Raw genomic sequence first — 21,166 nt, 5'->3', positions numbered from 1 at the left:
TGTACCATCCGCAGACCGATGGGCTGGTCGAAAGATTCAACCAGACGTTGAAGCAGATGCTCCGTCGTGTGGCTGCTGATGATCGCCGAGATTGGGACCGGATGCTTCCGTATGTCCTTTTCGGCATACGGGAGGTTCCCCAGGCCTCCACCGGTTTCACTCCCTTTGAGCTCCTGTTCGGCCGTCAACCCCGGGGCCTGCTCGACGTTGCCAAGGAGGCCTGGGAGCAGCAGCCCGCAGCCCATCGGTCCACCATTGAGCACGTCCGGGACATGAGGGAGAAGATCGACCGAGTGATGCCCCTCGTCAAAGAGCACCTCGCCAAGGCCCAAGAAGCTCAAAAACGTCGCTACGATCGGGCGGCCCAACCACGGGAGTTCCAGCCGGGAGACCACGTGCTTGTTCTAGTCCCGACCGCCGCCTGCAAATTCCTCGCCCAGTGGCAGGGTCCGTATACGGTAACCGAGAAAGTGGGGCCGGTTACCTACCGCGTGCGCCAACCAGGAAGGAGGAAAGAAGACCAACTGTATCACATCAATCTCCTGAAACGTTGGGTCGGGACTAGGACCCAGCTCTCAGCGTTGGTGGCCACAAATCCCGTGGTTGTGGATATCAGCTCCCACCTCTCGGCCGCCCAGAAGACGGAGCTTCAACATCTGGTCGGTCAGTTCTCGGATGTGTTCTCCCCACTCCCCGGGCGGACTAACGTCCTCGAGCACGACGTGCGCACACCACCTGGGACCGTCGTCAGGCAGCATCCCTACCGGATTCCTGAGGCTCGGCGACACGCCATCGAGGAGGAGGTACAGGAGATGTTGAGGTTAGGAGTAATCGAGCCATCCCGCAGCCCTTGGTCCAGCCCCATCGTAATGGTTCCGAAACCAGATGGCACCCTCCGTTTTTGTAACGACTTCCGCCGGCTCAACGAGGTCTCCGAGTTTGATGGCTACCCCATGCCACGAGTCGACGAGCTCCTGGATCGTCTGGGGAGAGCCCGGTTTATCTCCACTCTGGACCTCACAAAGGGATATTGGCAGGTCCCACTGACGCAGCAAGCCAAGCCAAAGACAGCCTTTTCCACTCCATCTGGGCACTGGCAGTACCGGGTTCTCCCCTTCGGGCTTCACGGGGCACCCGCGACGTTCCAGAGGATGATGGATATCCTGCTGAGGCCCCACCAGGAATATGCGGCTGCCTACCTGGATGACGTCGTGGTTCACTCGGAGACCTGGGAAGACCATCTGGGGCGGCTACGGAGGGTGCTTTTAGAGCTGCGTCGGGCTGGACTTACCGCCAACCCAAAAAAATGTCACCTGGCTCTCCCTGAAGCCAAATACCTCGGCTTCCAGGTGGGCCGTGGACTGATTAGACCTCAGGAGAAGAAAGTGGCAGCGATTCTCTCGGCCCCACGGCCCACCTCAAAAACAAAGGTACGAGCTTTTTTGGGTTTGGCGGGCTACTACCGCTGCTTTATTCCTAACTTCTCCTCCTTAGCAGCTCCCCTGACAGACCTAACCAAGAAGGGGCGGCCGGAGAAGGTTTCCTGGGGTCCCACGGAGGAAGAAGCTTTCCATCGGCTGAAGGCAGCGCTCACTTCGGAGCCAGTGTTGCGCGCACCGGACTTTAACCGCCCCTTCTTGCTACAGACGGACGCCTCCAACACCGGGTTGGGAGCGGTCCTTTCCCAGGTTGCGGACGGTGAGGAACACCCGGTGTTGTACATCAGCCGAAAGCTGTCCCCGACCGAACAACGCTATGCCACGGTGGAGAAAGAAGCGTTGGCCGTCAAGTGGGCAGTCCTGGAGCTAAGGTATTACCTCCTCGGCAGAAAATTCACTCTTTTTACTGACCATGCCCCTTTACAGTGGATGGCCCGGGCCAAGGAGACCAACGCCCGAGTGACTCGCTGGTTCCTGGCGCTCCAGGACTTCCACTTTGACGTGCGTCATCGGGCTGGGACCGCCAATGCCAACGCTGATGGACTCTCGCGGCTGTGGACAGCTTTCGTAGGTCTGTCAAGGGTAACCCCTCCCTCGTTCCCCGTCTCTCCCCCTTCTCGCAGGACCAGGACGTCGCTTAGGGGGGGGGAGTGTGAGGAGGTTCCCGAGCACCTATCAGCGTCGCCCTGGAAATGGAGGAGGAACACCTGCCTACAATCATCATGGGCTGGTCGGTCACAGCTGACACTCATTAACAGAGGGCTACAAAAGCCTCTCTGAAACACAGGCTTGTGAGTATCGTCTCCCAACGAATGATGTCTAACGCTTGTGTCCTTCTTGTGCCCAACCAGACAGCAGCTAGTGACCGATCCGCCCGCCACCTGGAGCACCACGTCACCCCACAACCAGCACTGACGGACCACGACACGGAACACTCTGCGCGGCTTGAGAGCACCGGACCCGTTAGCACCCACACTCCTTCACCTTTGTACAATAAACACACCCTCCGGGGCATTTATTGCACTTTTACCTGTCGTGTGATTCTTCAGCCCGCTACAATATATATATATATATACACACACGCACAGACATTTAAATGAATAAATTACAATGAATAACAAAAATTGATAATGTACAATACAAACGTGTATGTACAAAAATAATGTATTTACAAACATTAAAATAAAAAAAGGAAAAAAAAGCGTAAAGTGTAAAGGAAACGCCGGTATGACAGCTTCTTTACATCATTTTAGACCTCTCTCAGCACCCGTACTGTAAGTGCACGATTAGACGCGCATACCAAAAAAAAAGTGCGGCTGGCTTGACCGCAGTATCTCGTAAGCAGTCATATGCACTCATTTCATTATGGTCTTCTATATGCACTGTGTTCGATCTCTGGAATGTTTTGATTTATAAGGCTGTAAAACACATGGAAATTATGTTGTTTGTTGTATGTATTTCTCCTTTCAAACGCAGAGGGCAGCTGTGGTGATTGCGACGTGCATGTCAGTAAAACATTAAAAAACAGCTCACATGCACTCAATTTAGCTTTGCACTATGTTCTTCTACATGTTCTTTGATAAGTCGCTTCAGTTTCAGACTAAAACAGCTCACAAACACCTGGATTTAGCTCTTGTTTTGTTCTAATTAGCCTATGGCATGCAATCGCTGGAATATTTTATTTTTAACGGCTCTAAAACAAGTATAAAGGCTGTTGTTGTAAGCACGTTCGGACTGCACTGGTTGATCTGTGCGGTGAGAGTTTGCTCGTGTTTAACACTATTCTCTGGCCAGAGAGACATTATTAATGAGCCATGACCCGGTAATAAGCAGATATGTTGATTTAGCTTGTCAGTGTTAATGAAACTGATGTATTTATTTGTATTTTTAACCGATGTAAAAGTGAAACTGATCGAGTCATTCGGCTCCGCCCGAGGGGAATTGCTCCTATAGGCTCCTTGCCTTTGCCAAGCCAACATAATAACTAGAATGTACATTTCCTGAAGAAAATGTGAGTGGTGCTTGCCGTGTCAAATCTAGGCGTCAGTAGAGCCTTCAGTATGATTGTAGAGAGCCAACTCCCATGTCTGTATGATTTTGTAGAGCTGAGATATGGCTTCTTTATGTTGCTATACGGTTGCTAGGGTGCTCTATATGGTTGCTAGGGTGTAGCTGCACAGTCGCCATGGTGATACTTACAGACTGGTTTTCCAACCCAAACAAAAGAGGCCACCCCCATATCTATACCACTTTCTGGTACTGAGAAATGGTTTATTCATGTGTTTGTTAAGTTGCTAAGGTACTTTAAATGGTTGCTATGGTGTGCAGTTTACGGCATAATATTTAAAGACTATTTGACAGTCTGAATCAACACAGCCCAACCCCATGTTTCTACAATGTGTTGGTGCTGAAAAATAGTTTGTTAATGGCCTTTTACGGTTGCTAGGGTGCTGTTGTTGGTTGCTAGGGCATTGCTAGGGTTTTATGGGTGGTTGCTATCGTGTTGCTAAGTAATTGGTAGTTGTCACAAATCATTACAATGTAGTTTTATAGAGCTCTTAGTATGTTCTTAGCTTGGTTTAACACTTAGCTAATCACTATTTACATGTAGGTATTCACTGCTAGCATGTGTAGCATGCATGAGGGAAGTCCTGTTTGCGATCACGAGTCAAAAGAGCAAAACCTGCATGTTTCTATGAAACTTCTATCCAAAGATATCCCTTTTTATCTGTTTTCAATGGAGGTCTATGGGGTGGTTGCTAGGGTGCTGTAAGTGGTTGCTAGGGTGTGGCTATGAAGATCATAGGTCATTACTCATTGGTTACTTAAATCAGTCAAATGAGAGTGTGTGTGTTACAAAGTTTCAAACGGTGCGGGAGGAGTAGCGAACCGAAGTTTTGTCCAGAAGAAGAAGCAGAATATTAATAAGTATGCAAGATAACAAAAGTGATGCCTTGCCTTTGGCAAGCACAACTAATAAGTAAGTTTACAAGATGGCGCGGTTTACAAGATGGCACCGCTGTGTTCGGACGCCGTTCGGGTCGCTCCGCTGAGATTTTGCTTTAACTTTCTTTTTTACTTACTTTTACTTTCTCTTTTTACACATTTCACGTCGGCACTGATCACCTACAACATAGAAACACTTTTGGACATTGGAAACCGCTACACCAACCTGCTTCAGGACACTTTATCCACGAATCCTGCGTGGCCTCTGGAGATTCTTCGGAACGCGGAGATAAACAATACCCCCCCGAGGCGACGGATCAAGAAACAACGCGGGAAGCGCGCTGGAATTCGAGTCAGACTCAGGAAAAGGGCTCACAGTCTTCCTCTTCCAAGCATTCTCCTCGCTAATGTCCAATCCTTGGAGAATAAGATGGACGATCTTAGAGCCATGATTAGTTTCCAACGGGACATAAGGGACTGTAACATCCTTTGTTTGTCAGAAACGTGGCTTTCGTCCTCGGTCCCGGACACTGCTGTAATGCCGAGTGATAACTTCTCTGTCTTTCGGACGGACGGAACAGCAGAGGCCGGTAAATCCAGGGGTGGAGGAGTATGTTTCATGATCAACAAGAAATGGTGTGATCCCAGGAATATCTCCATTCTGTCACGCTCCTGCTCGCCTCATCTGGAACATCTTTCCGTTATTTGCCGCCCATTTTATCTGCCCCGGGATTTTTCATCGATTATTGTTACTGCTGTGTACATTCCACCACAGGCGGACACCGGCTTGGCTTTGTCTAAACTTCACGATGTGCTCAGCGGCTACATTAACAAACATCCTGACGCTGCCTTCATCATCGCGGGGGACTTTAACAAAGCCAACCTCAGACAAGTCATGCCGAACTTCCATCAACACGTATCCTGTCCAACTAGAGGACCAAACACACTGGATCATTGCTACACTCAGTTCAAGGATGCCTACAAAGCCCGCTCACTACCGGCTTTTGGCAAATCGGACCATGCCGACATTTTTCTAACACCGGGATACAAACAAAGGCTCGTTCAGGAACCACCGGTGCAGAGAGTAGTGACGCGCTGGTCCTCCCACTCAGAGACTATGCTGCAGGCGGCGCTTGATGACGTCGACTGGGACATGTTCCGGGCGAGTTCTTCTGACGTCAGCGAGTTCACGGATGTAGCATTAAGCTTCGTAAACACGCTAACCGAGCAAGCTACAGAAACAATAACACACGCACTGCAGCTTACAATGAGGCTCTTCTGTCTGGGAATACGAGCGAGTACAAAGCATCGTGCTATGCTCTCCGTCGTGCAGTAAGAGCTGCTAAACACAGATACAGAGAGAGAATTGAGTCTCATTTCCAGCTCAACGACTCTCGACGGATGTGGCAGGGACTGAGGACCATCTGTGACTTCGGAAACAAATCCTCCGCGGAGGTGAGAGCAGATCCGTTGCTGGCCGACGAGTTAAACATCTTCTACGGCCGCTTCGATGGCAACGGCGGCGACGCGTCTCTGCCGACCAGCGCGTCAGGAAGCAGCAGGCAGAGCAGCGATGATCCTGTAATCACCGTGTCGGAGGATGAGGTTCGGAGGGCGCTAAAGAGAGTGAACATCAGGAAAGCAGCCGGACCTTATGGGATAACCGGCCGTGTTCTGAGGTCCTGCGCCGATCAGCTCGCTGGTTTGTTCACGTCTATCTTTAATGAGTCCCTTGCTACCTCCGTGGTTCCCACTTCATTCAAAAAATCCATTATTATCCCTGTGCCAAAGAACAATAAACCCTCTTGCCTGAATGACTATCGCCCAGTTGCCCTCACATCTATAGTCATGAAGGTTTTTGAGAGACTTGTAAAGAGCCACATTTGCTCCTCCATCCCTGATACTCTGGACCCTCTTCAGTTTGCCTATCGCGCAAACAGATCCACGGACGATGCCATTTCTCACGTTCTCCACTCTTCCCTCACACACATAGACAGCAACAATGGGAATTATGTAAGGCTGCTATTCATTGACTATAGCTCAGCTTTCAACACTATAGTCCCCATCAAGCTGGCATCTAAACTCACAGACCTCAGCCTAAACTCCTCACTCTGTGACTGGATTCAAGACTTCCTCACCGGCAGACCTCAAGTGGTGAAAGTTGGCCAGTTCACCTCAAACTCCATCACTCAGAACATAGGAGCCCCACAGGGCTGTGTCCTGAGTCCCCTGCTCTACTCTCTCTACACGCATGACTGCGTGTCCTCTCACAGCTCCACATCTATTGTCAAATTCGCTGATGATACTGTGGTTCTGGGCCTCATCTCCAACAACGATGAGACCGCATACTTGGATGAGGTAGAGAGTCTCACATCATGGTGCCAGGACAACTGTCTCTCTCTGAATGTGAGCAAAACTAAAGAGCTGATCATGGACTTTAGGAAGAGACAGCAGCAGCCCTACACTCCTCTTATGATCAGTGGGACCCCTGTGGAGAGGGTGAGTAGCTTCAAGTACCTCGGTGTAAACATCTCCAAGAACCTGACTTGGACTACACACCATGTAAATATCATACATCAATAAGCTATTCATAATTTTTCTCTACCTCATATTGCTGCTATTTAAATACCCTGTACAACTTTTTTGCACATTATTTTTGCACATTCCTCTTATTACTATTTAAGTCAACAACATACTGACCTGCACATTTATATTTATATTTATATTTTTTATCTTATCTTTTATTTTATTTTATTCTTTTATTTTATTTTTTCTACTTTTCTTCTTCTTAATATTTGTACTTTATAATTGCACTGTCCTTGGAGCGGACCTGACCTACATTTCACTGCTGGTTATACTCTGTATAGTTGTGTATGTGACAAATAAAACTCTTGAATCTTGAAGTATGTGAGATAATAATAGTGATGCTTTGCCTTTGGCAAGCACCACTAACTAGACATGTACATTTCCTGATGAAAATGTGAGTGGTGCTTTCCGTGCTAGGTTGGCTTGAGTGGTTTCCACGGCACTGCTAGGCGGTTGCTAGGGCACTCGGGATGGCTACTAGGGTAACTAGGATGGTTGCTAGGGTACTTGGGGGTTGCTAGGGTGTTGCTATGTGGTTGCTAGGGTACACAAGATGGTTGCTAGGGCCGTTGCTAGGGTACCCAGAGTGGTTGCTAGGGTAGTTGGGGTGGTTGCTGGGGTGTTGCTATGCGGTTGCTAGGGTAATCAGGGTGGTTGCTAGGGTACCTAGGATGGTTGCTATGGCGGTTGCTAGGGTACCAGGATGGTTACTAAGGTGTTCCTAGGATGGTTGCTAGGACCGTTGCTAGGGTACCCAGAGTGGTTGCTAGGGGTAGCTATGTGGTTGCTAGGGTACTTGGGGTGGTTGCTGGAGTGTTGCTAGGGTACTTGGGGTGGTTGCTACGGTGTTGCTATGCGGTTGCTAGGGTACCCAGGATGGTTGCTAGGACCGTTGCTAGGGTACCCAGAATGGTTGCTAGGGGTAACTAGGATGGTTGCTAGGGTACTTGGGGGTTGCTAGGGTGTTGCTATGTGGTTGCTAGGTTACACAAGATGGTTGCTAGGGCCGTTGCTAGGGTACCCAGAGTGGTTGCTAGGGTAGTTGGGGTGGTTGCTGGGGTGTTGCTATGCGGTTGCTAGGGTAATCAGGGTGGTTGCTAGGGTACCTAGGATGGTTGCTATGGCGGTTGCTAGGGTACCAGGATGGTTACTAAGGTGTTCCTATGTGGTTGCTAGGGTACCCAGGGTGGTTGCTAGGGTGTTGCTTTGTGGTTGCTAGGGTACTTGGGGGGTTGCTAGGGTAACCAGGGTGGTTGCTAGGGTTTTTCTATGTGGTTGCTAGGGTACTTGGGGTGGTTGCTGGAGTGTTGCTATGTAGTTGCAGGGTAGTTGGGGGGTTGCTAGGGTCATCAGGATGGTTGCTATGCGGTTGCTAGGGTACCCAGGATGGTTGCTAGGACCGTTGCTAGGGTACCCAGAGTGGTTGCTAGGGGTAGCTATGTGGTTGCTAGGGTACTTGGGGTGGTTGCTGGAGTGTTGCTAGGGTACTTGGGGTGGTTGCTACGGTGTTGCTATGCGGTTGCTAGGGTACCCAGGATGGTTGCTAGGACCGTTGCTAGGGTACCCAGAATGGTTGCTAGGGGTAGCTATGTGGTTGCTAGGGTACTTGGGGTGGTTCCTAGGGTGTTGCTATGTGGTTGCTAGGGTCCTAGGGGGGTTTGCTAGGGTCGTCAGGATGGTTGCTATGTGGTTGCTAGGGTACTTGGGGTGGTTGCTATGGTGTTGCTATGCGGTTGCTAGGGTACCCAGTGTGGTTCCTAGGGTGTTGCTATGTGGTTGCTAGGGTATTTGGGGGGTTCCTAGGGTCACCAGGATGGTTGCTAGGGTTTTTCTATGTGGTTGCTAGGGTACTTGGGGTGGTTGCTGGAGTGTTGCTATGCGGTTGCAGGGTAGTTGGGGGGTTGCTAGGGTCATCAGGATGGTTGTTATGTGGTTGCTAGGGTACTTGGAGTGGTTGCTACGGTGTTGCTATGCGGTTGCTAGGGTACCCAGGATGGTTGCTAGGACCCTTGCTTGGGTACCCAGAGTGGTTGCTAGGGGTAGCTATGTGGTTGCTAGGGTACTTGGGGGGGTTGCTAGGGTCGTCAGGATGGTTGCTATGTGGTTGCTAGGGTACTTGGGGTGGTTGCTATGGTGTTGCTATGCGGTTGCTAGGGTACCCAGTGTGGTTCCTAGGGTGTTGCTATGTGGTTGCTAGGGTATTTGGGGGGTTCCTAGGGTCACCAGGATGGTTGCTATGTGGTTGTTAGGGTACTTGGGGTGGTTGCTACAGTGTTGCTATGCGGTTGCTAGGGTACTTGTGGAGGTTGCTATGGTACATGGGGTGTTGCTAGGCAGTTGCTAGTTTCACAGATCGTTACTATGGAGTTTTATATTATTATATTATTTATTAACATGTTCTTAGCCTGAATTAGCACTTAGCTAATGACTATTAGCATGTAGCTATTCACTGCTAGCATGACTAGCATGTTTGAAGTCCGGTTTGCTAGCATGAGTCAAAAGAACCAACTCCATGTCTGTACGATATTCTGATGCAAAGATCTTAGCATACGGTTGCCAGGGTACACTATTTAGTTGCTAGGGAGTGGCTTGGCACCTGCCAATGATTATACTCCAAAGACAGCTTGTCAGTATATATGACATATACGACCCCCCCCCCCCCCCCCGCCCCCCTAACTAGAATGTACATTTCCTGAAGAAAATGTGAGTGGTGCTTGCCGTGGCAAAACTCGGCACTAGGCCGTCAGTAGAGCCTTCAGCATGATTGTAGTGAGTCAACTCCCATGTCTGTATGATGTTGTGGAGCTGAGATATGGCTTCTTGATGTTGCTATATGGTTGCTAGGGTGTAGCTGCACAGTCGCCATAGTGATACTTACAGACTGGTTTTTCAGCCCAAACAAAAGAGGCCACCCCCATATCTATACCACTTTCTGGTGCTGAGAAATTGCTTATTGCTTATGTGTTTGTTCAGTTGCTAAGGTACTCTAAATGGTTGCTATGGTGTGGCTATACAGTTTATGGGATGGTATTTAAAGACTATTTGACAGTCTCAATCAACAGAGCCCAACGCCATGTTTCTACAATGTTTTGGTGCTGAAAAATTATTTGTTAATATCCTTGAATAAAGTTTAAACATTTTTAAAAAAGTTTGAAAAGTTTAAGAAGTTTAAAAAAGTTTTAAGTTTAATGGTTTGCAGTCTGAAATAGTTTGAAGTTTAAAGTAGTTATAAAAGCTTAAAGTTTGAATGTTTTAAAGGCAATACAGCCTTTATAGCATGTTTCTACCATTAGAAAGTTTGAAAAGTTTAAACATTTTAAAAAAGTTTGAAAAGTTTAAGAAGTTTAAAAAAGTTTTAAGTTTAATGGTTTGCAGTCTGAAATAGTTTGAAGTTTAAAGTAGTTATAAAAGCTTAAAGTTTGAATGTTTTAAAGGCAATACAGCCTTTATAGCATGTTTCTACCATAATAAGCATGCTACTAGTATGATTAACAAGTTAGTAGCATGTCGCTAGCATGTTTCTAGCATGATTATCATGCTACTAGCATGTTGCTAGCAAGACTAGCAAGTGACTAGCATGTCGCAAGCATGTTTCTAGCATGATTAGCATGTTCCTGGCATGATTTTTAATCTTCATTTCTATGAAAACCGTAAGTCTGATCAGTTAGAAAATATGTAGTTACTCGAGTCAGATCAGTCTGAAGATCTGGGCTGAGTCTGGAGTTTGTAGAGTTAAAGCTCTAGGAGGAGCAGCAGTCAGAAATTTAGTCTCAGAATAATAATAATAATAAGTTTAAATAGGATTTCAGTAAGTTGGCTTTCTCAAGCCGACTTAATAAGTTTAAATAGGATTTCAGTAAGTTGGCTTTCTCAAGCCAACTTAATAACTATAAGCTAAAGTTCGAAGACGAACTTTGATGTTGGCTTGGCCTCTGCAGAAGAGCCAGAGTACTTGTGTGTCCAGCGTTCTTGAGCTGCCCCACTGCAAAAAAACAGTACAACAGTATTTTTCTATGGACCATTGCTATTTTCTAATCAAATAAAAAGCCTACTAAATTATGACAACAACATGGACAGAGTTGTCTGGTAACACTTTATAATAACGTCCAGTTATAAGTAATTTATAAGTGATTAGTTAATGATTAACTAATCGTTTACAAAACATTCATAAGCAATTAATAAGTGATATGCTAACAATTTGTGTATGTTTTGTTAATTCATTTAAAAGTCATTTACAAGTAATTAGCTAATGATGAACTAATCATTTACAAAACATGACTATGCATTCATAGATGATTAATAATTGATATGTTAATATTTTTATCTATGTTTTGTAGAATAAGTTTTGAATCATTTACAAGTGATTAGATGATGATGAACTAATCATTTACAAAACATAACTATACATTCACAAATGATTAAGTATATGCTAACAATTTATAAATCTGTCATAAGTTATCTTTAAATATAGCATCATGAAATAATCAAACAGATCCTTAATGGTTAATAGTTACTAGTTAATATATTATTAATCACTTATAGATCATTGAAATGTCAACATTGTACTATTATCTCAATAAACATTATAAATCATTTACAAAGCTTTCTGCATCCCCTAATCTAAAGTGTAAACTACTCATCAGTTGTAAATGTTTTACAAACTTTATGGTTTCCAGTCGTGTGTGCGTAAATATATATATGTATTCACAAACAACCTGTAACCTGGAAGGTTTGTAAAACATTTACAACTGATGATTAGTTTACACTTTAGATTAGGGGATGCAGAAAGCTTTGTAAATGATTTATAATGTTTATTGAGATAATAGTACAATGTTGACATTTCAATGATTTATAAGTGATTAATAATATATTAACTAGTAACTATTAACCATTAAGGATGTGTTTAATTATTTCATGATGCTATTTATAAAGATAACTTATGACAGATTTATAACTCGTTAGCATATTACTTAATCATTTGTGAATGTATAGTTATGTTTTGTAAATGATTAGTTCATCATTAGCTAATTACTTGTAAATGACTTTTAAATGAATTAACAAAACATACACAAATTGTTAGCATATCACTTATTAATTGCTTATGAATGTTTTGTAAATGATTAGTTAATCATTAACTAATCACTTATAAATGACTTATAACTGGACGTTATTATAAAGTGTTACCAAGCATTGTGGGCAACGACACAGAAGGTAACTGAAACAATGTGGTTTAGCTCAAGGCTATCATCTGGGTCCAAGCACATTGGTTTGTGTAGATTATGTAATTACACAATGGATATGTCTCTTTTCAAGTAAATTATGAGTCCTTATAAGTGTACTATTATATGCACAATATGAAAATAGATAACTAATACAGTGTCCCTTCTTCAGTTGGACGTACATTAAGTTATGTGTGACAACTTCAGAAATATACTGTCAATACCATTAAAATAAGATAAAAAAGTAATAGTATGTAGGAGATTACAGTTTTTACATACCATATTTAAGCATTATTAAAGTTCATGAAAATGTAATGAATTTATATGTTTTTTTTAAATGAAACAAAGTCTTTGAAGAGATCTTGATGTATTTGCTATCCTGTGGCTCCCTCGTGTGGACAATATTAGCATTATGGCCTTCATTTCTGAACTACATTAAGATGAAATGACCAATATTCTTTGAATGATTACAAATGTTTAATGATTAGTTTACTTATAATATTTAAATTTTAAGCAGTAATTATTGATTAATATGTGACTTGTTAAATGGTTATTTAACAATTATAAGATATAAACAATTTAATGATGAAAAAAAGTACAACAGTTATTGTCTTCATAAAATTTTCAATAGACACTTGCTATTTTGTATTGTAATGAAGAAGGCTTTCATGACAACCAAAATTGTCATTACTAAAAAATAAACACTAATTTGATTCATAATGTTTTCATTAATTTCAAAAACTAAACGTCAAGTACTTTTTTAAGCAGCTTGTACGAACCCTGGTAATATTTGTTATAGACCGCTGTAATTGCCTATTCTAACAAACTAGTTTATTATGAAAATAAAAGTGTAGATACCAGTTAAATTGTGCGATAAACAAATTGCAAACAATAGTATAAAAGAGCAGGTTTTAGGTAGGTGTTTAAATCCAGAAATTAAAAAAATCAAATGTACATTTGATGTACATACAACAGTATTTTTCCATGAACCCTTGCTATTTTCTAATCTAATCCAAATTTCGTGAAGTTATGAATAAAAATGTAACGTGAAGAATAGAGCTGTTTTTCTTTGCATCGCCTCAGTGCGCTTCTGTCTGGCATAATGTGTGACAGCACTATGAACGAAATCTTTCAATCTGATCAACAGAATATGGCAAATTTAATCGGGAGAAAGTTCTGAAAATAATGCTGTGCAGTTTTTCAAGATCTATGCATGTTTCTTGAAGTTACTAGCTAAAACGTAACAGGACTGCAACCTCTGTTTTTTTTTAAATGCAAGTTATTTAGAGTTAAAGCTCTAGGAGGAGTTAGTTGATAATTTTAGTTTCAGAAGATTAATAATAGCTGTGTCACGAACCTGGCCATGCACTTCAGTTTACTCACCACCAGAGGTCACCCGCTCACCACATGGACTTTTACACTACACAGCACACTGGACTCAATTTCCCACAATACATTGCACTGACGACTTGCACAGCTGTTCACTATTTCGCCCACACCTGATCACCATTTCACAATCACCATCACTCTATTTAATAAAGAGACCTTCGTTTCCCCTTTATCAATCTGGGCTTTGGGGTATATATGAACCCAACAATTGATAGAGAAATTGTACAAAGAAATACACATTTTTAATTATACAAATAATATATATATTTTTTTGTTTACTTCTCATCTATTCATTAATGCTGTGTTTTGGGAGATTTGAAGTACTTTTGTACCTATTTACCACACAATTCCTCAACTACACCATAATCTTGCATATGAAATATTGATTTTTAATGGAAAAAACACTTAAATGATGATCTAAATGTAATTTAAACTGTTTCTGGATATTGATCTAGGTGTTATGTGTAGAAGTACGCCATCCAGTGGTTAGAGATAAACCTAAATTATTTACAGTTTAAGAAATAAATAGTGTTGACCAGCAGAGGCCAATAGAGAGCCATTCATTTTACTGCATGTGGCCAACTGCTGGTATTTCAACTTTTGACATACATTTTGTGAATTTATATATATATATAAACATAAGAAAGGACATTTAAAATAATTATTTTTTAAAATAGCAGAATTTTTGTAGTTTTTGATGCATTTTGAAATGTCTGTTTTAGACCCTCTTTTATAGCCTTTGCGTGGGAGCATTTACTTTGTTTTCAAAATACAGATCTAGCTCTTACATCTAAACGAAAACATTTTACAGTGGAACAGGTCAGTTGTCTTTTATCTCCGTTTCATCTCTCTCTTGCTCTCTCTACATGTGAGTGTGCATGTGCATGTGCATGTGCATGCATTAGGTCTCACTCACACGCGTTCTGCATGTGTGCTGATTTCATTAGCCAAATTGGATACAAATTCTCTCTGTGACAGTCACACCTCTATGTGTGTGTGTGAGTGAGAGAGAGAGAGAGAGAGAGAGATAGAGAGAGAGAGAGTGTGCATATGCCTGTGTTTGTACGTACGTGTGTGTGTGTGTGTGTGTGTGTGTGTGAGAGAGAGAGAGAGAGAGAGAGAGAGAGAGAGTGCATATGCCTGTGTGTGTGTGTGTGTGAGAGAGAGAGAGAGAGAGAGCGAGTGAGAGAATGCATGTGTGCATATGTATGTGTTGTGCATATGTCTGTGTTTGTGCTTGTGCTGTGTGTGTGTGTGTGTGTGTGTGTGTGAGAGAGAGAGAGAGAGAGAGAGAGAGTGTGAGAGAATGCATGTGTGCATATGTATGTGTTTTGTGTGTGTGTGTGTGTGTGTGTGTGTGTGAGAGAGAGAGAGAGAGTGAGAGAATGCATGTGTGTGTGTGTGTGTGTGTGCATGCATTAGGTCTTACCCTTTTATATCTTTGTTCTGCATTTGTGACTGATTTCCTTTGCCAGCTCTATAAAAATGCTCTCTTTGGCAGTACACACATGCATGTGTGTGTTTGTGTGTGTGTGTGTGTGTGTGTGTGCTTGTGTGTGCCTGTGTGTTTGTGTGCATGCATTAGGTCTTACCCTTTTATATCTTTGTTCTGCATTTGTGACTGATTTCCTTTGCCAGTTCTATAAAAATGCTCTCTGTGGCAGTACACAAATACATGTGTGTTTATTTGTGTGTGTGTGTGTGAGTGAGTGAGCATGTCTTTTCTACATCACATTTATGCTCTAGTAGTAGGCCTTCATTTCCGTGTGAAAATTTTCTGATATATTCTGGATTTATAGATTTTTTTTGACAAATGAAGAAAAAATATTGAGTTTTTTTCACATTTCCCATTCATTTCAATGTGGGGTCATATTGACCCCGAAGACCAGATTTGTAAAAAAAAAATTTACATACCTTCAGAACATCCGAATCAAGCCCAGTTTTTTTGTGTGTGTATAGATAGATTATGTAGGAAAAGTCACAAAATCTTATTCCACTCAGATGAAGGGAACCATTTTTTTTTATTAAGGAAATGTCGATTGGGGTCGTATGTACCCCGTGAACCGATTGAGGGTTTTAAGCCTGGGACTTGCTCTTGCTCACCGCCGAGTATTGTTAGCCTGCTACCTTACAAAGCGTTCTTAGTTTTCATAGTCTTGCCTTGCCTTGTTTTCCTTTCCGTGTCTGACCCTGCCCGAGTTCATGGATTATTCTCTCTGCCTTGCCCTGTCTGGATTTTGTACGCCGATCGTCGACCCACGCTTGCTCCACGGATTGCTCTGTCTTGCCTCTGCCATACCTGTTTGCTGTCTCCCGACCCTGCCTGTATGACCATGTTTTATAATAAAGCTTTGCACATGGATCCGCACGTCTCACGTCTCGTCAGCCCCGTAACAGAATACTCGGCCATAAGAGGATCCAGCAGCTTTCCAGAGGATCAGGAGGAAGGTATGGACACAGCTTTTCGTTTGCTGTGTTTTAAGCAGGGTATCCGATCGCTGGAGGAGTGCATTGAGGAATTTTTAAATCTAGCCAATGACTCAGATCTGCCGGACTGTTTTTTGATCCATCTGTTTGGTGATGGCCTTAATAAACCTCTCAGAGGTAGCCTCTTTAGAGAGGGTCCGCGTTCATCACTCGCTGAGTTCATGGACTATGCCTTGAGGTTGGTGGGTTCTCCTTTTACTGTGGGTGTCGCGGAGGGAGACACCGCACCCAATTGGTCCATGAGAACTGCACAAAAATCAATTCAAGCTCCAGTTGATCGTCACGAGTCAAGCCAAGCCACAGTTGATCATCACGAGTCAAGCCAAGCCACAGTTGATCGTCACGAGTCAAGCCAAGCCACAGTTGATCGTCACGAGTCAAGCCAAGCCACAGTTGATCGTCACGTTGTCGCTGTCAAGCCAGAGTCTGCTCACGTCGTCGCTGTCAAGCCAGAGTCTGCTCACGTCATCGCTGTCAAGCCAGAGCCTGCTCACGTCTCCGCTGTCAAGCCAGAGCCTGCTCACGTCGTCGCTGTCAAGCCAGAGCCTGCTCACGTCTCCGCTGTCAAGCCAGAGCCTGCTCACGTCGTCGCTGTCAAGCCAGAGCCTGCTCACGTCGTCGCTGTCACGAGTCTGTTCCTCTCCTGTCCACGAGTCTGTTCCTGAGGTCTCTCCTGTTTACGAGTCTGCTCCAGTGCCTCCAGAGGTGGCGGCTTCCGCTGCAGAACCTCCCGAAGTGGTGGCACCTACTCCCGAATCCCGAGAATCCAGTTCTCATGTCACGGCCACGGAGACCGTTCCTGAACTCACTGTCTGCCCCGTCACGGCCACGGAGACCGTTCCTGAACTCACTGTCTGTCCTGTCACGGCTAAAGAGGCCGTCTGTGAGCTCACGCCCTGTCCTGTCACGGCGAAAGAGGCCGTCTGTGAGCTCACGCCCTGTCCTGTCACGGCTAAAGAGGCCGTCTGTGAACCCTCGCCCTGTCTTGTCACGGCTAAAGAGGCCATCTGTGAACCCTCGCCCTGTCCTGTCACGGCCAAGGAGGCCGTCTGTGAACTCACACCCTGTCCTGTCACTGCCAAGGAGGCCGTCTTTGAGCACACGCCCTGTCCTGTCACGGCTGAAGAGGCCGTCTGTGAGCTCTCGCCCTGTCCCGTCACGGCTAAGGAGGCCGTCTGTGAGCTCACGCCCTGTCCCGTCACGGCTATGGAAGCTGCCTTTGAATCCTCGTCCTGTCCTGCCACGGCCATTGAGACCGTCTACGAACTCTCGACCTGCCCTGTCACGGCCCCTGGGACCATGGGGACTCTCTCTGTGTTGTCTGTCTCTGTTTCCCCCAGATCCCTGATCCTGCCATGGCTTCCTGAGCAGTCTGCTCTACCGTGGAGATCCTCTGCCCTGTCTACCCCACACTGGTGGGCTCTGGCTCTGTCTGCTCCGCGGTTGGTGGTCAGCTGTCTGGCTCTGGGGGTCTCCTGCTCCACCCAGGTGCGCTCTGGTCCCGTCCTGCCCTGCCACGGCTCCTGAGACCATGAAGGCTCTCTCTGTGTTGTCTGTCTCTGCTCTCTCTGTGTTTTCTGTCCTTGTTCTCCCCAGATCCCAGTCTCTGTCATGGGTTCCTGCCCTGTCTGCCTCCCTGTGGTGGTCCTCTGCTCGGGTCTGGTGGTCATCTGCTCCGCCATGGTGGTCCACTGCTTCGGTCTCGCCTGCTCCGCCCTGGTGGGCTCCGGTCTCGCCTGCTCCGCCCTGGTGGGCTCCGGTCCCGCCTGCTCCGCCCTGGTGGGCTCCGGTCCCGTCTGCTCCGCCCTGGTGGGCTCCGGTGCTGTCTGCTCCGCCCTGGCCTCTGGCTCTGCCCTGGTTTCCTGCTCTGCCGGTTCTGCCTCAGTCCCCGGTCTTCCCACTTCCTCGCGGGCCTGGCCCTCCGTCCCTCCCCCTGTTCCGCCTCTGCTCCACCGCCCTCCTGCATTGTTTGGGAGCGTCTGGAAGCCGCTCTTTGGGGGGGGGGGGGGGGGGGCTATGTCACGAACCTGGCCATGCACTTCAGTTTACTCACCACCAGAGGTCACCCGCTCACCACATGGACTTTTACACTACACAGCACACTGGACTCAATTTCCCACAATCCATTGCACTGACGACTTGCACAGCTGTTCACTATTTCGCCCACACCTGATCACCATTTCACAATCACCATCACTCTATTTAAGCCTGGGACTTGCTCTTGCTCACCGCCGAGTATTGTTAGCCTGCTACCTTACAAAGCGTTCTTAGTTTTCATAGTCTTGCCTTGCCTTGTTTTCCTTTCCGTGTCTGACCCTGCCCGAGTTCTTGGATTATTCTCTCTGCCTTGCCCTGTCTGGATTTTGTACGCCGATCGTCGACCCACGCTTGCTCCACGGATTGCTCTGTCTTGCCTCTGCCATACCTGTTTGCTGTCTCCCGACCCTGCCTGTATGACCATGTTTTATAATAAAGCTTTGCACATGGATCCGCACGTCTCGTCAGCCCCGTAACAAGCTGTAAGTTTAAGTCGGATTTCAGTAAATTGGCTCTCTCAAGCCAACTGAATAAGTTTTAAAAAAGTTTAAAAAGGGTTTCAGTAAGTTGGCTTTTTCAAGAATTGTTGTTGCCCTCTAACAATTCATCTTACACCACAGATCCAAAACGTTTTTGGAGCTTGATTAAATAAATACTCTGTTTATATTGTTTATATATGTTTATAATGAGGAGGACATTTTAAAGCAGAAGCCTAGCGAAATTAGAGATTTATTATCGAATGGCGAATTCGGAAATAATCGCTTTAGTACATTTGGCAGCAATTATGTAATAATAATAATAATAATAATAACAGCAATAATAATTATATATAAACAGGGTAGCAGACCAAATCGGTAATTCTCCCGGTGCTCCCGATGGCCAGTCCGTGCCTGGCCTTCCACCCCTTGGGCTCCACTGGGTTGCTCCTTGGTCCTCACTCCCATCAGCTCCACCTGTCTTTCGAGCACCTGGCTCCACCTTGGCCAGGTTTTATTTCGGTTTCAGTTTTGTCCCTGGCTCCTATGTGCCCATTTGCTAATTTGTTTCCATATTTACTGATCATGTCCATAATCTGTGTCTTGTTTAGTTTTCTCATGTATCTGTTTGTTTATACCTGTTTATTATATATTTATATAACTTTCCTCAATTCATTGTCCAGTATTGTCATTTTATCATATGCAAAGTTGTTACATTTTCTCCTGCTCCTACATTGCATGTTTTTGAATAATCTTTGTTTTGTTTGTAAATAAAAGTAAACTGCTGCATTTAGATCCAGATAACATCTTCTTGCCGTACATTCATCATAGCACAATCCGCACATTTGCTAAATCATTTTCAGCATTGATTTTTGATGCGTTATCCTAACTGAACTCACCATTGTCCAGATACCGCACAGTGGAGTTTTTAGAAAAACTGGGGTCAAAGTTTGCCATGAGTGGAGCAATATACTGCGTCGCTGTCAGCATGCGGTGTGTTATCTCTCCAGTGAAAATAAACCCTATAAAAATATTAAGAGTTCAAGGATAAGATACATTTCCCCCAAAAAAGGCTATGTTTTTAATTGTGTTACATAAATTACTGTGTTAATTAAGATAAATATTTTGTGCATTATTGCATACAAGGATAGACCATTTTAGATTCGCTAAGACCCATTTTCAAATCTCTTCACACAGTGAACACAACTGCAGTCTAAGTGGTCTAAACTGTGTATCATTTACCCTTTCTTTGGAACAAAACACATGCAATTACTACACTTTTCAAATTGAATTTAATTTTTTTCCAATCAGACACAACCTCCATCAAAATGATATCTACCTACAGGTCAATTGGCATACATTTACATCTTTTTTTTTTTTGGAAAATTGTTACAGTTATTTACAATTATTAGGACTCTTTTCTCAATACTTAGGTCACTTTTTCAAAACTTTTTCCGCAGTTTTCTACACCAAATTCCTGCTTGGCATTGCAGTTCATTTCAGATTCTAACAGGAAGTATCTTGATTTCCTTTTTCAAACACAATCCATCAAAATGCCACACTAATTCATCAGTGCCTCACACTAATTCCTCACATGTCCTTTACTTACAGTTTTTTTTCAACTGCTTACATATATTTTCAAAACTTTGCCTCTTTTTTTTCAAACCTTTACACACAAATCCAAGAATTACACACACAAAATGCAAACTGCCTCACATCCCTTTCAAAAAAAAGCGCTACATTCTCTGTCTGCATGGCATTATTAGGTTCTGTCATTCAGAAACATGGCTTTTCATATCACTGCTATGCTGATAACACTCAACTGTACCTGTCATTCCATCCTGATGATTCGACGATTGCTGTTCGCATTTCAGCTTGTCTAACTGACATTTCTTGCTGGATGAAGGACCATCACCTTCAACTCAACCTTGCCAAGACAGACCTGCTTGTGGTTAGGCACATCAACCATAACTCCTTCAAAATAAACCCAATAAAATAAATGGGGCAGTCGTGGCCTAATAGATAGAGAGTTGGACTTGTAACCTGAAGGTCGTGGGTTCGAGTCTCAGGCCCGTCAGGGATTGTAGGTGGGGGAGTGAATAACCAACACTCTCTCCACCCTCAATACCACGACTGAGGTGAGACCCTTGAGCAAGGCATCGAACCCCCAACTGCTCCCCGGGTGCCGCAGGAATGGCTGCCCACCGCTCCAGGTGTATGTTCACTACTGTGTGTACACTTGGATGGGTTAAATGCAGAGCACAAATGCCGAGTATGGGTCACCATACTTGGCCACACACCACTTCCCTTTCCCTTAAAAACAGCCAGAAACCTTGGAGTTATGATTGATGATCAGCTGACTTACTCAGACCACATTGCTAAAACTGTCCGGTCCTGCAGATTTGCTTTATTCAACATCTAGAAGATCAGGCCGGTTTCTTTCGGAACATGCTTCACAACTACTTGTTCAAGCTTTTGTTCTATCAAATCTTTACAATTAATCGAGAACGCGGCAGCAAGATGCATTTTTAATGAGCCAAAAATAATGTATGTCACACCTCTGTTTATCAATTTGCACTGGCTACCT

At 44.7% G+C, this 21,166-nt stretch overlaps 1 protein-coding gene across 1 annotated transcript in view; it reads right to left on the bottom strand.

Annotated features, from left to right (window-relative positions):
• Positions 1 to 21,166, bottom strand: part of plxdc1 (plexin domain containing 1) — a gene marked incomplete at both ends in the record, with an annotated part of 280,087 nt that overhangs the window by 91,091 nt on the left and 167,830 nt on the right. The window contains one exon of the mRNA XM_079397708.1: positions 19,479 to 19,601. Coding sequence (XP_079253834.1) covers positions 19,479 to 19,601 — 123 coding nt within the window. The remainder of the gene's footprint in view (positions 1 to 19,478; positions 19,602 to 21,166) is intronic.

This window comes from Barbus barbus (genome assembly GCF_936440315.1).
Source record: "Barbus barbus genome assembly, chromosome: 38".
Classification (NCBI taxonomy): Eukaryota; Metazoa; Chordata; class Actinopteri; order Cypriniformes; family Cyprinidae; genus Barbus; species Barbus barbus.
The sequence above is the reverse complement of the archived record's forward strand: the minus strand, read 5'-3'. Positions and strand labels throughout refer to the sequence as shown.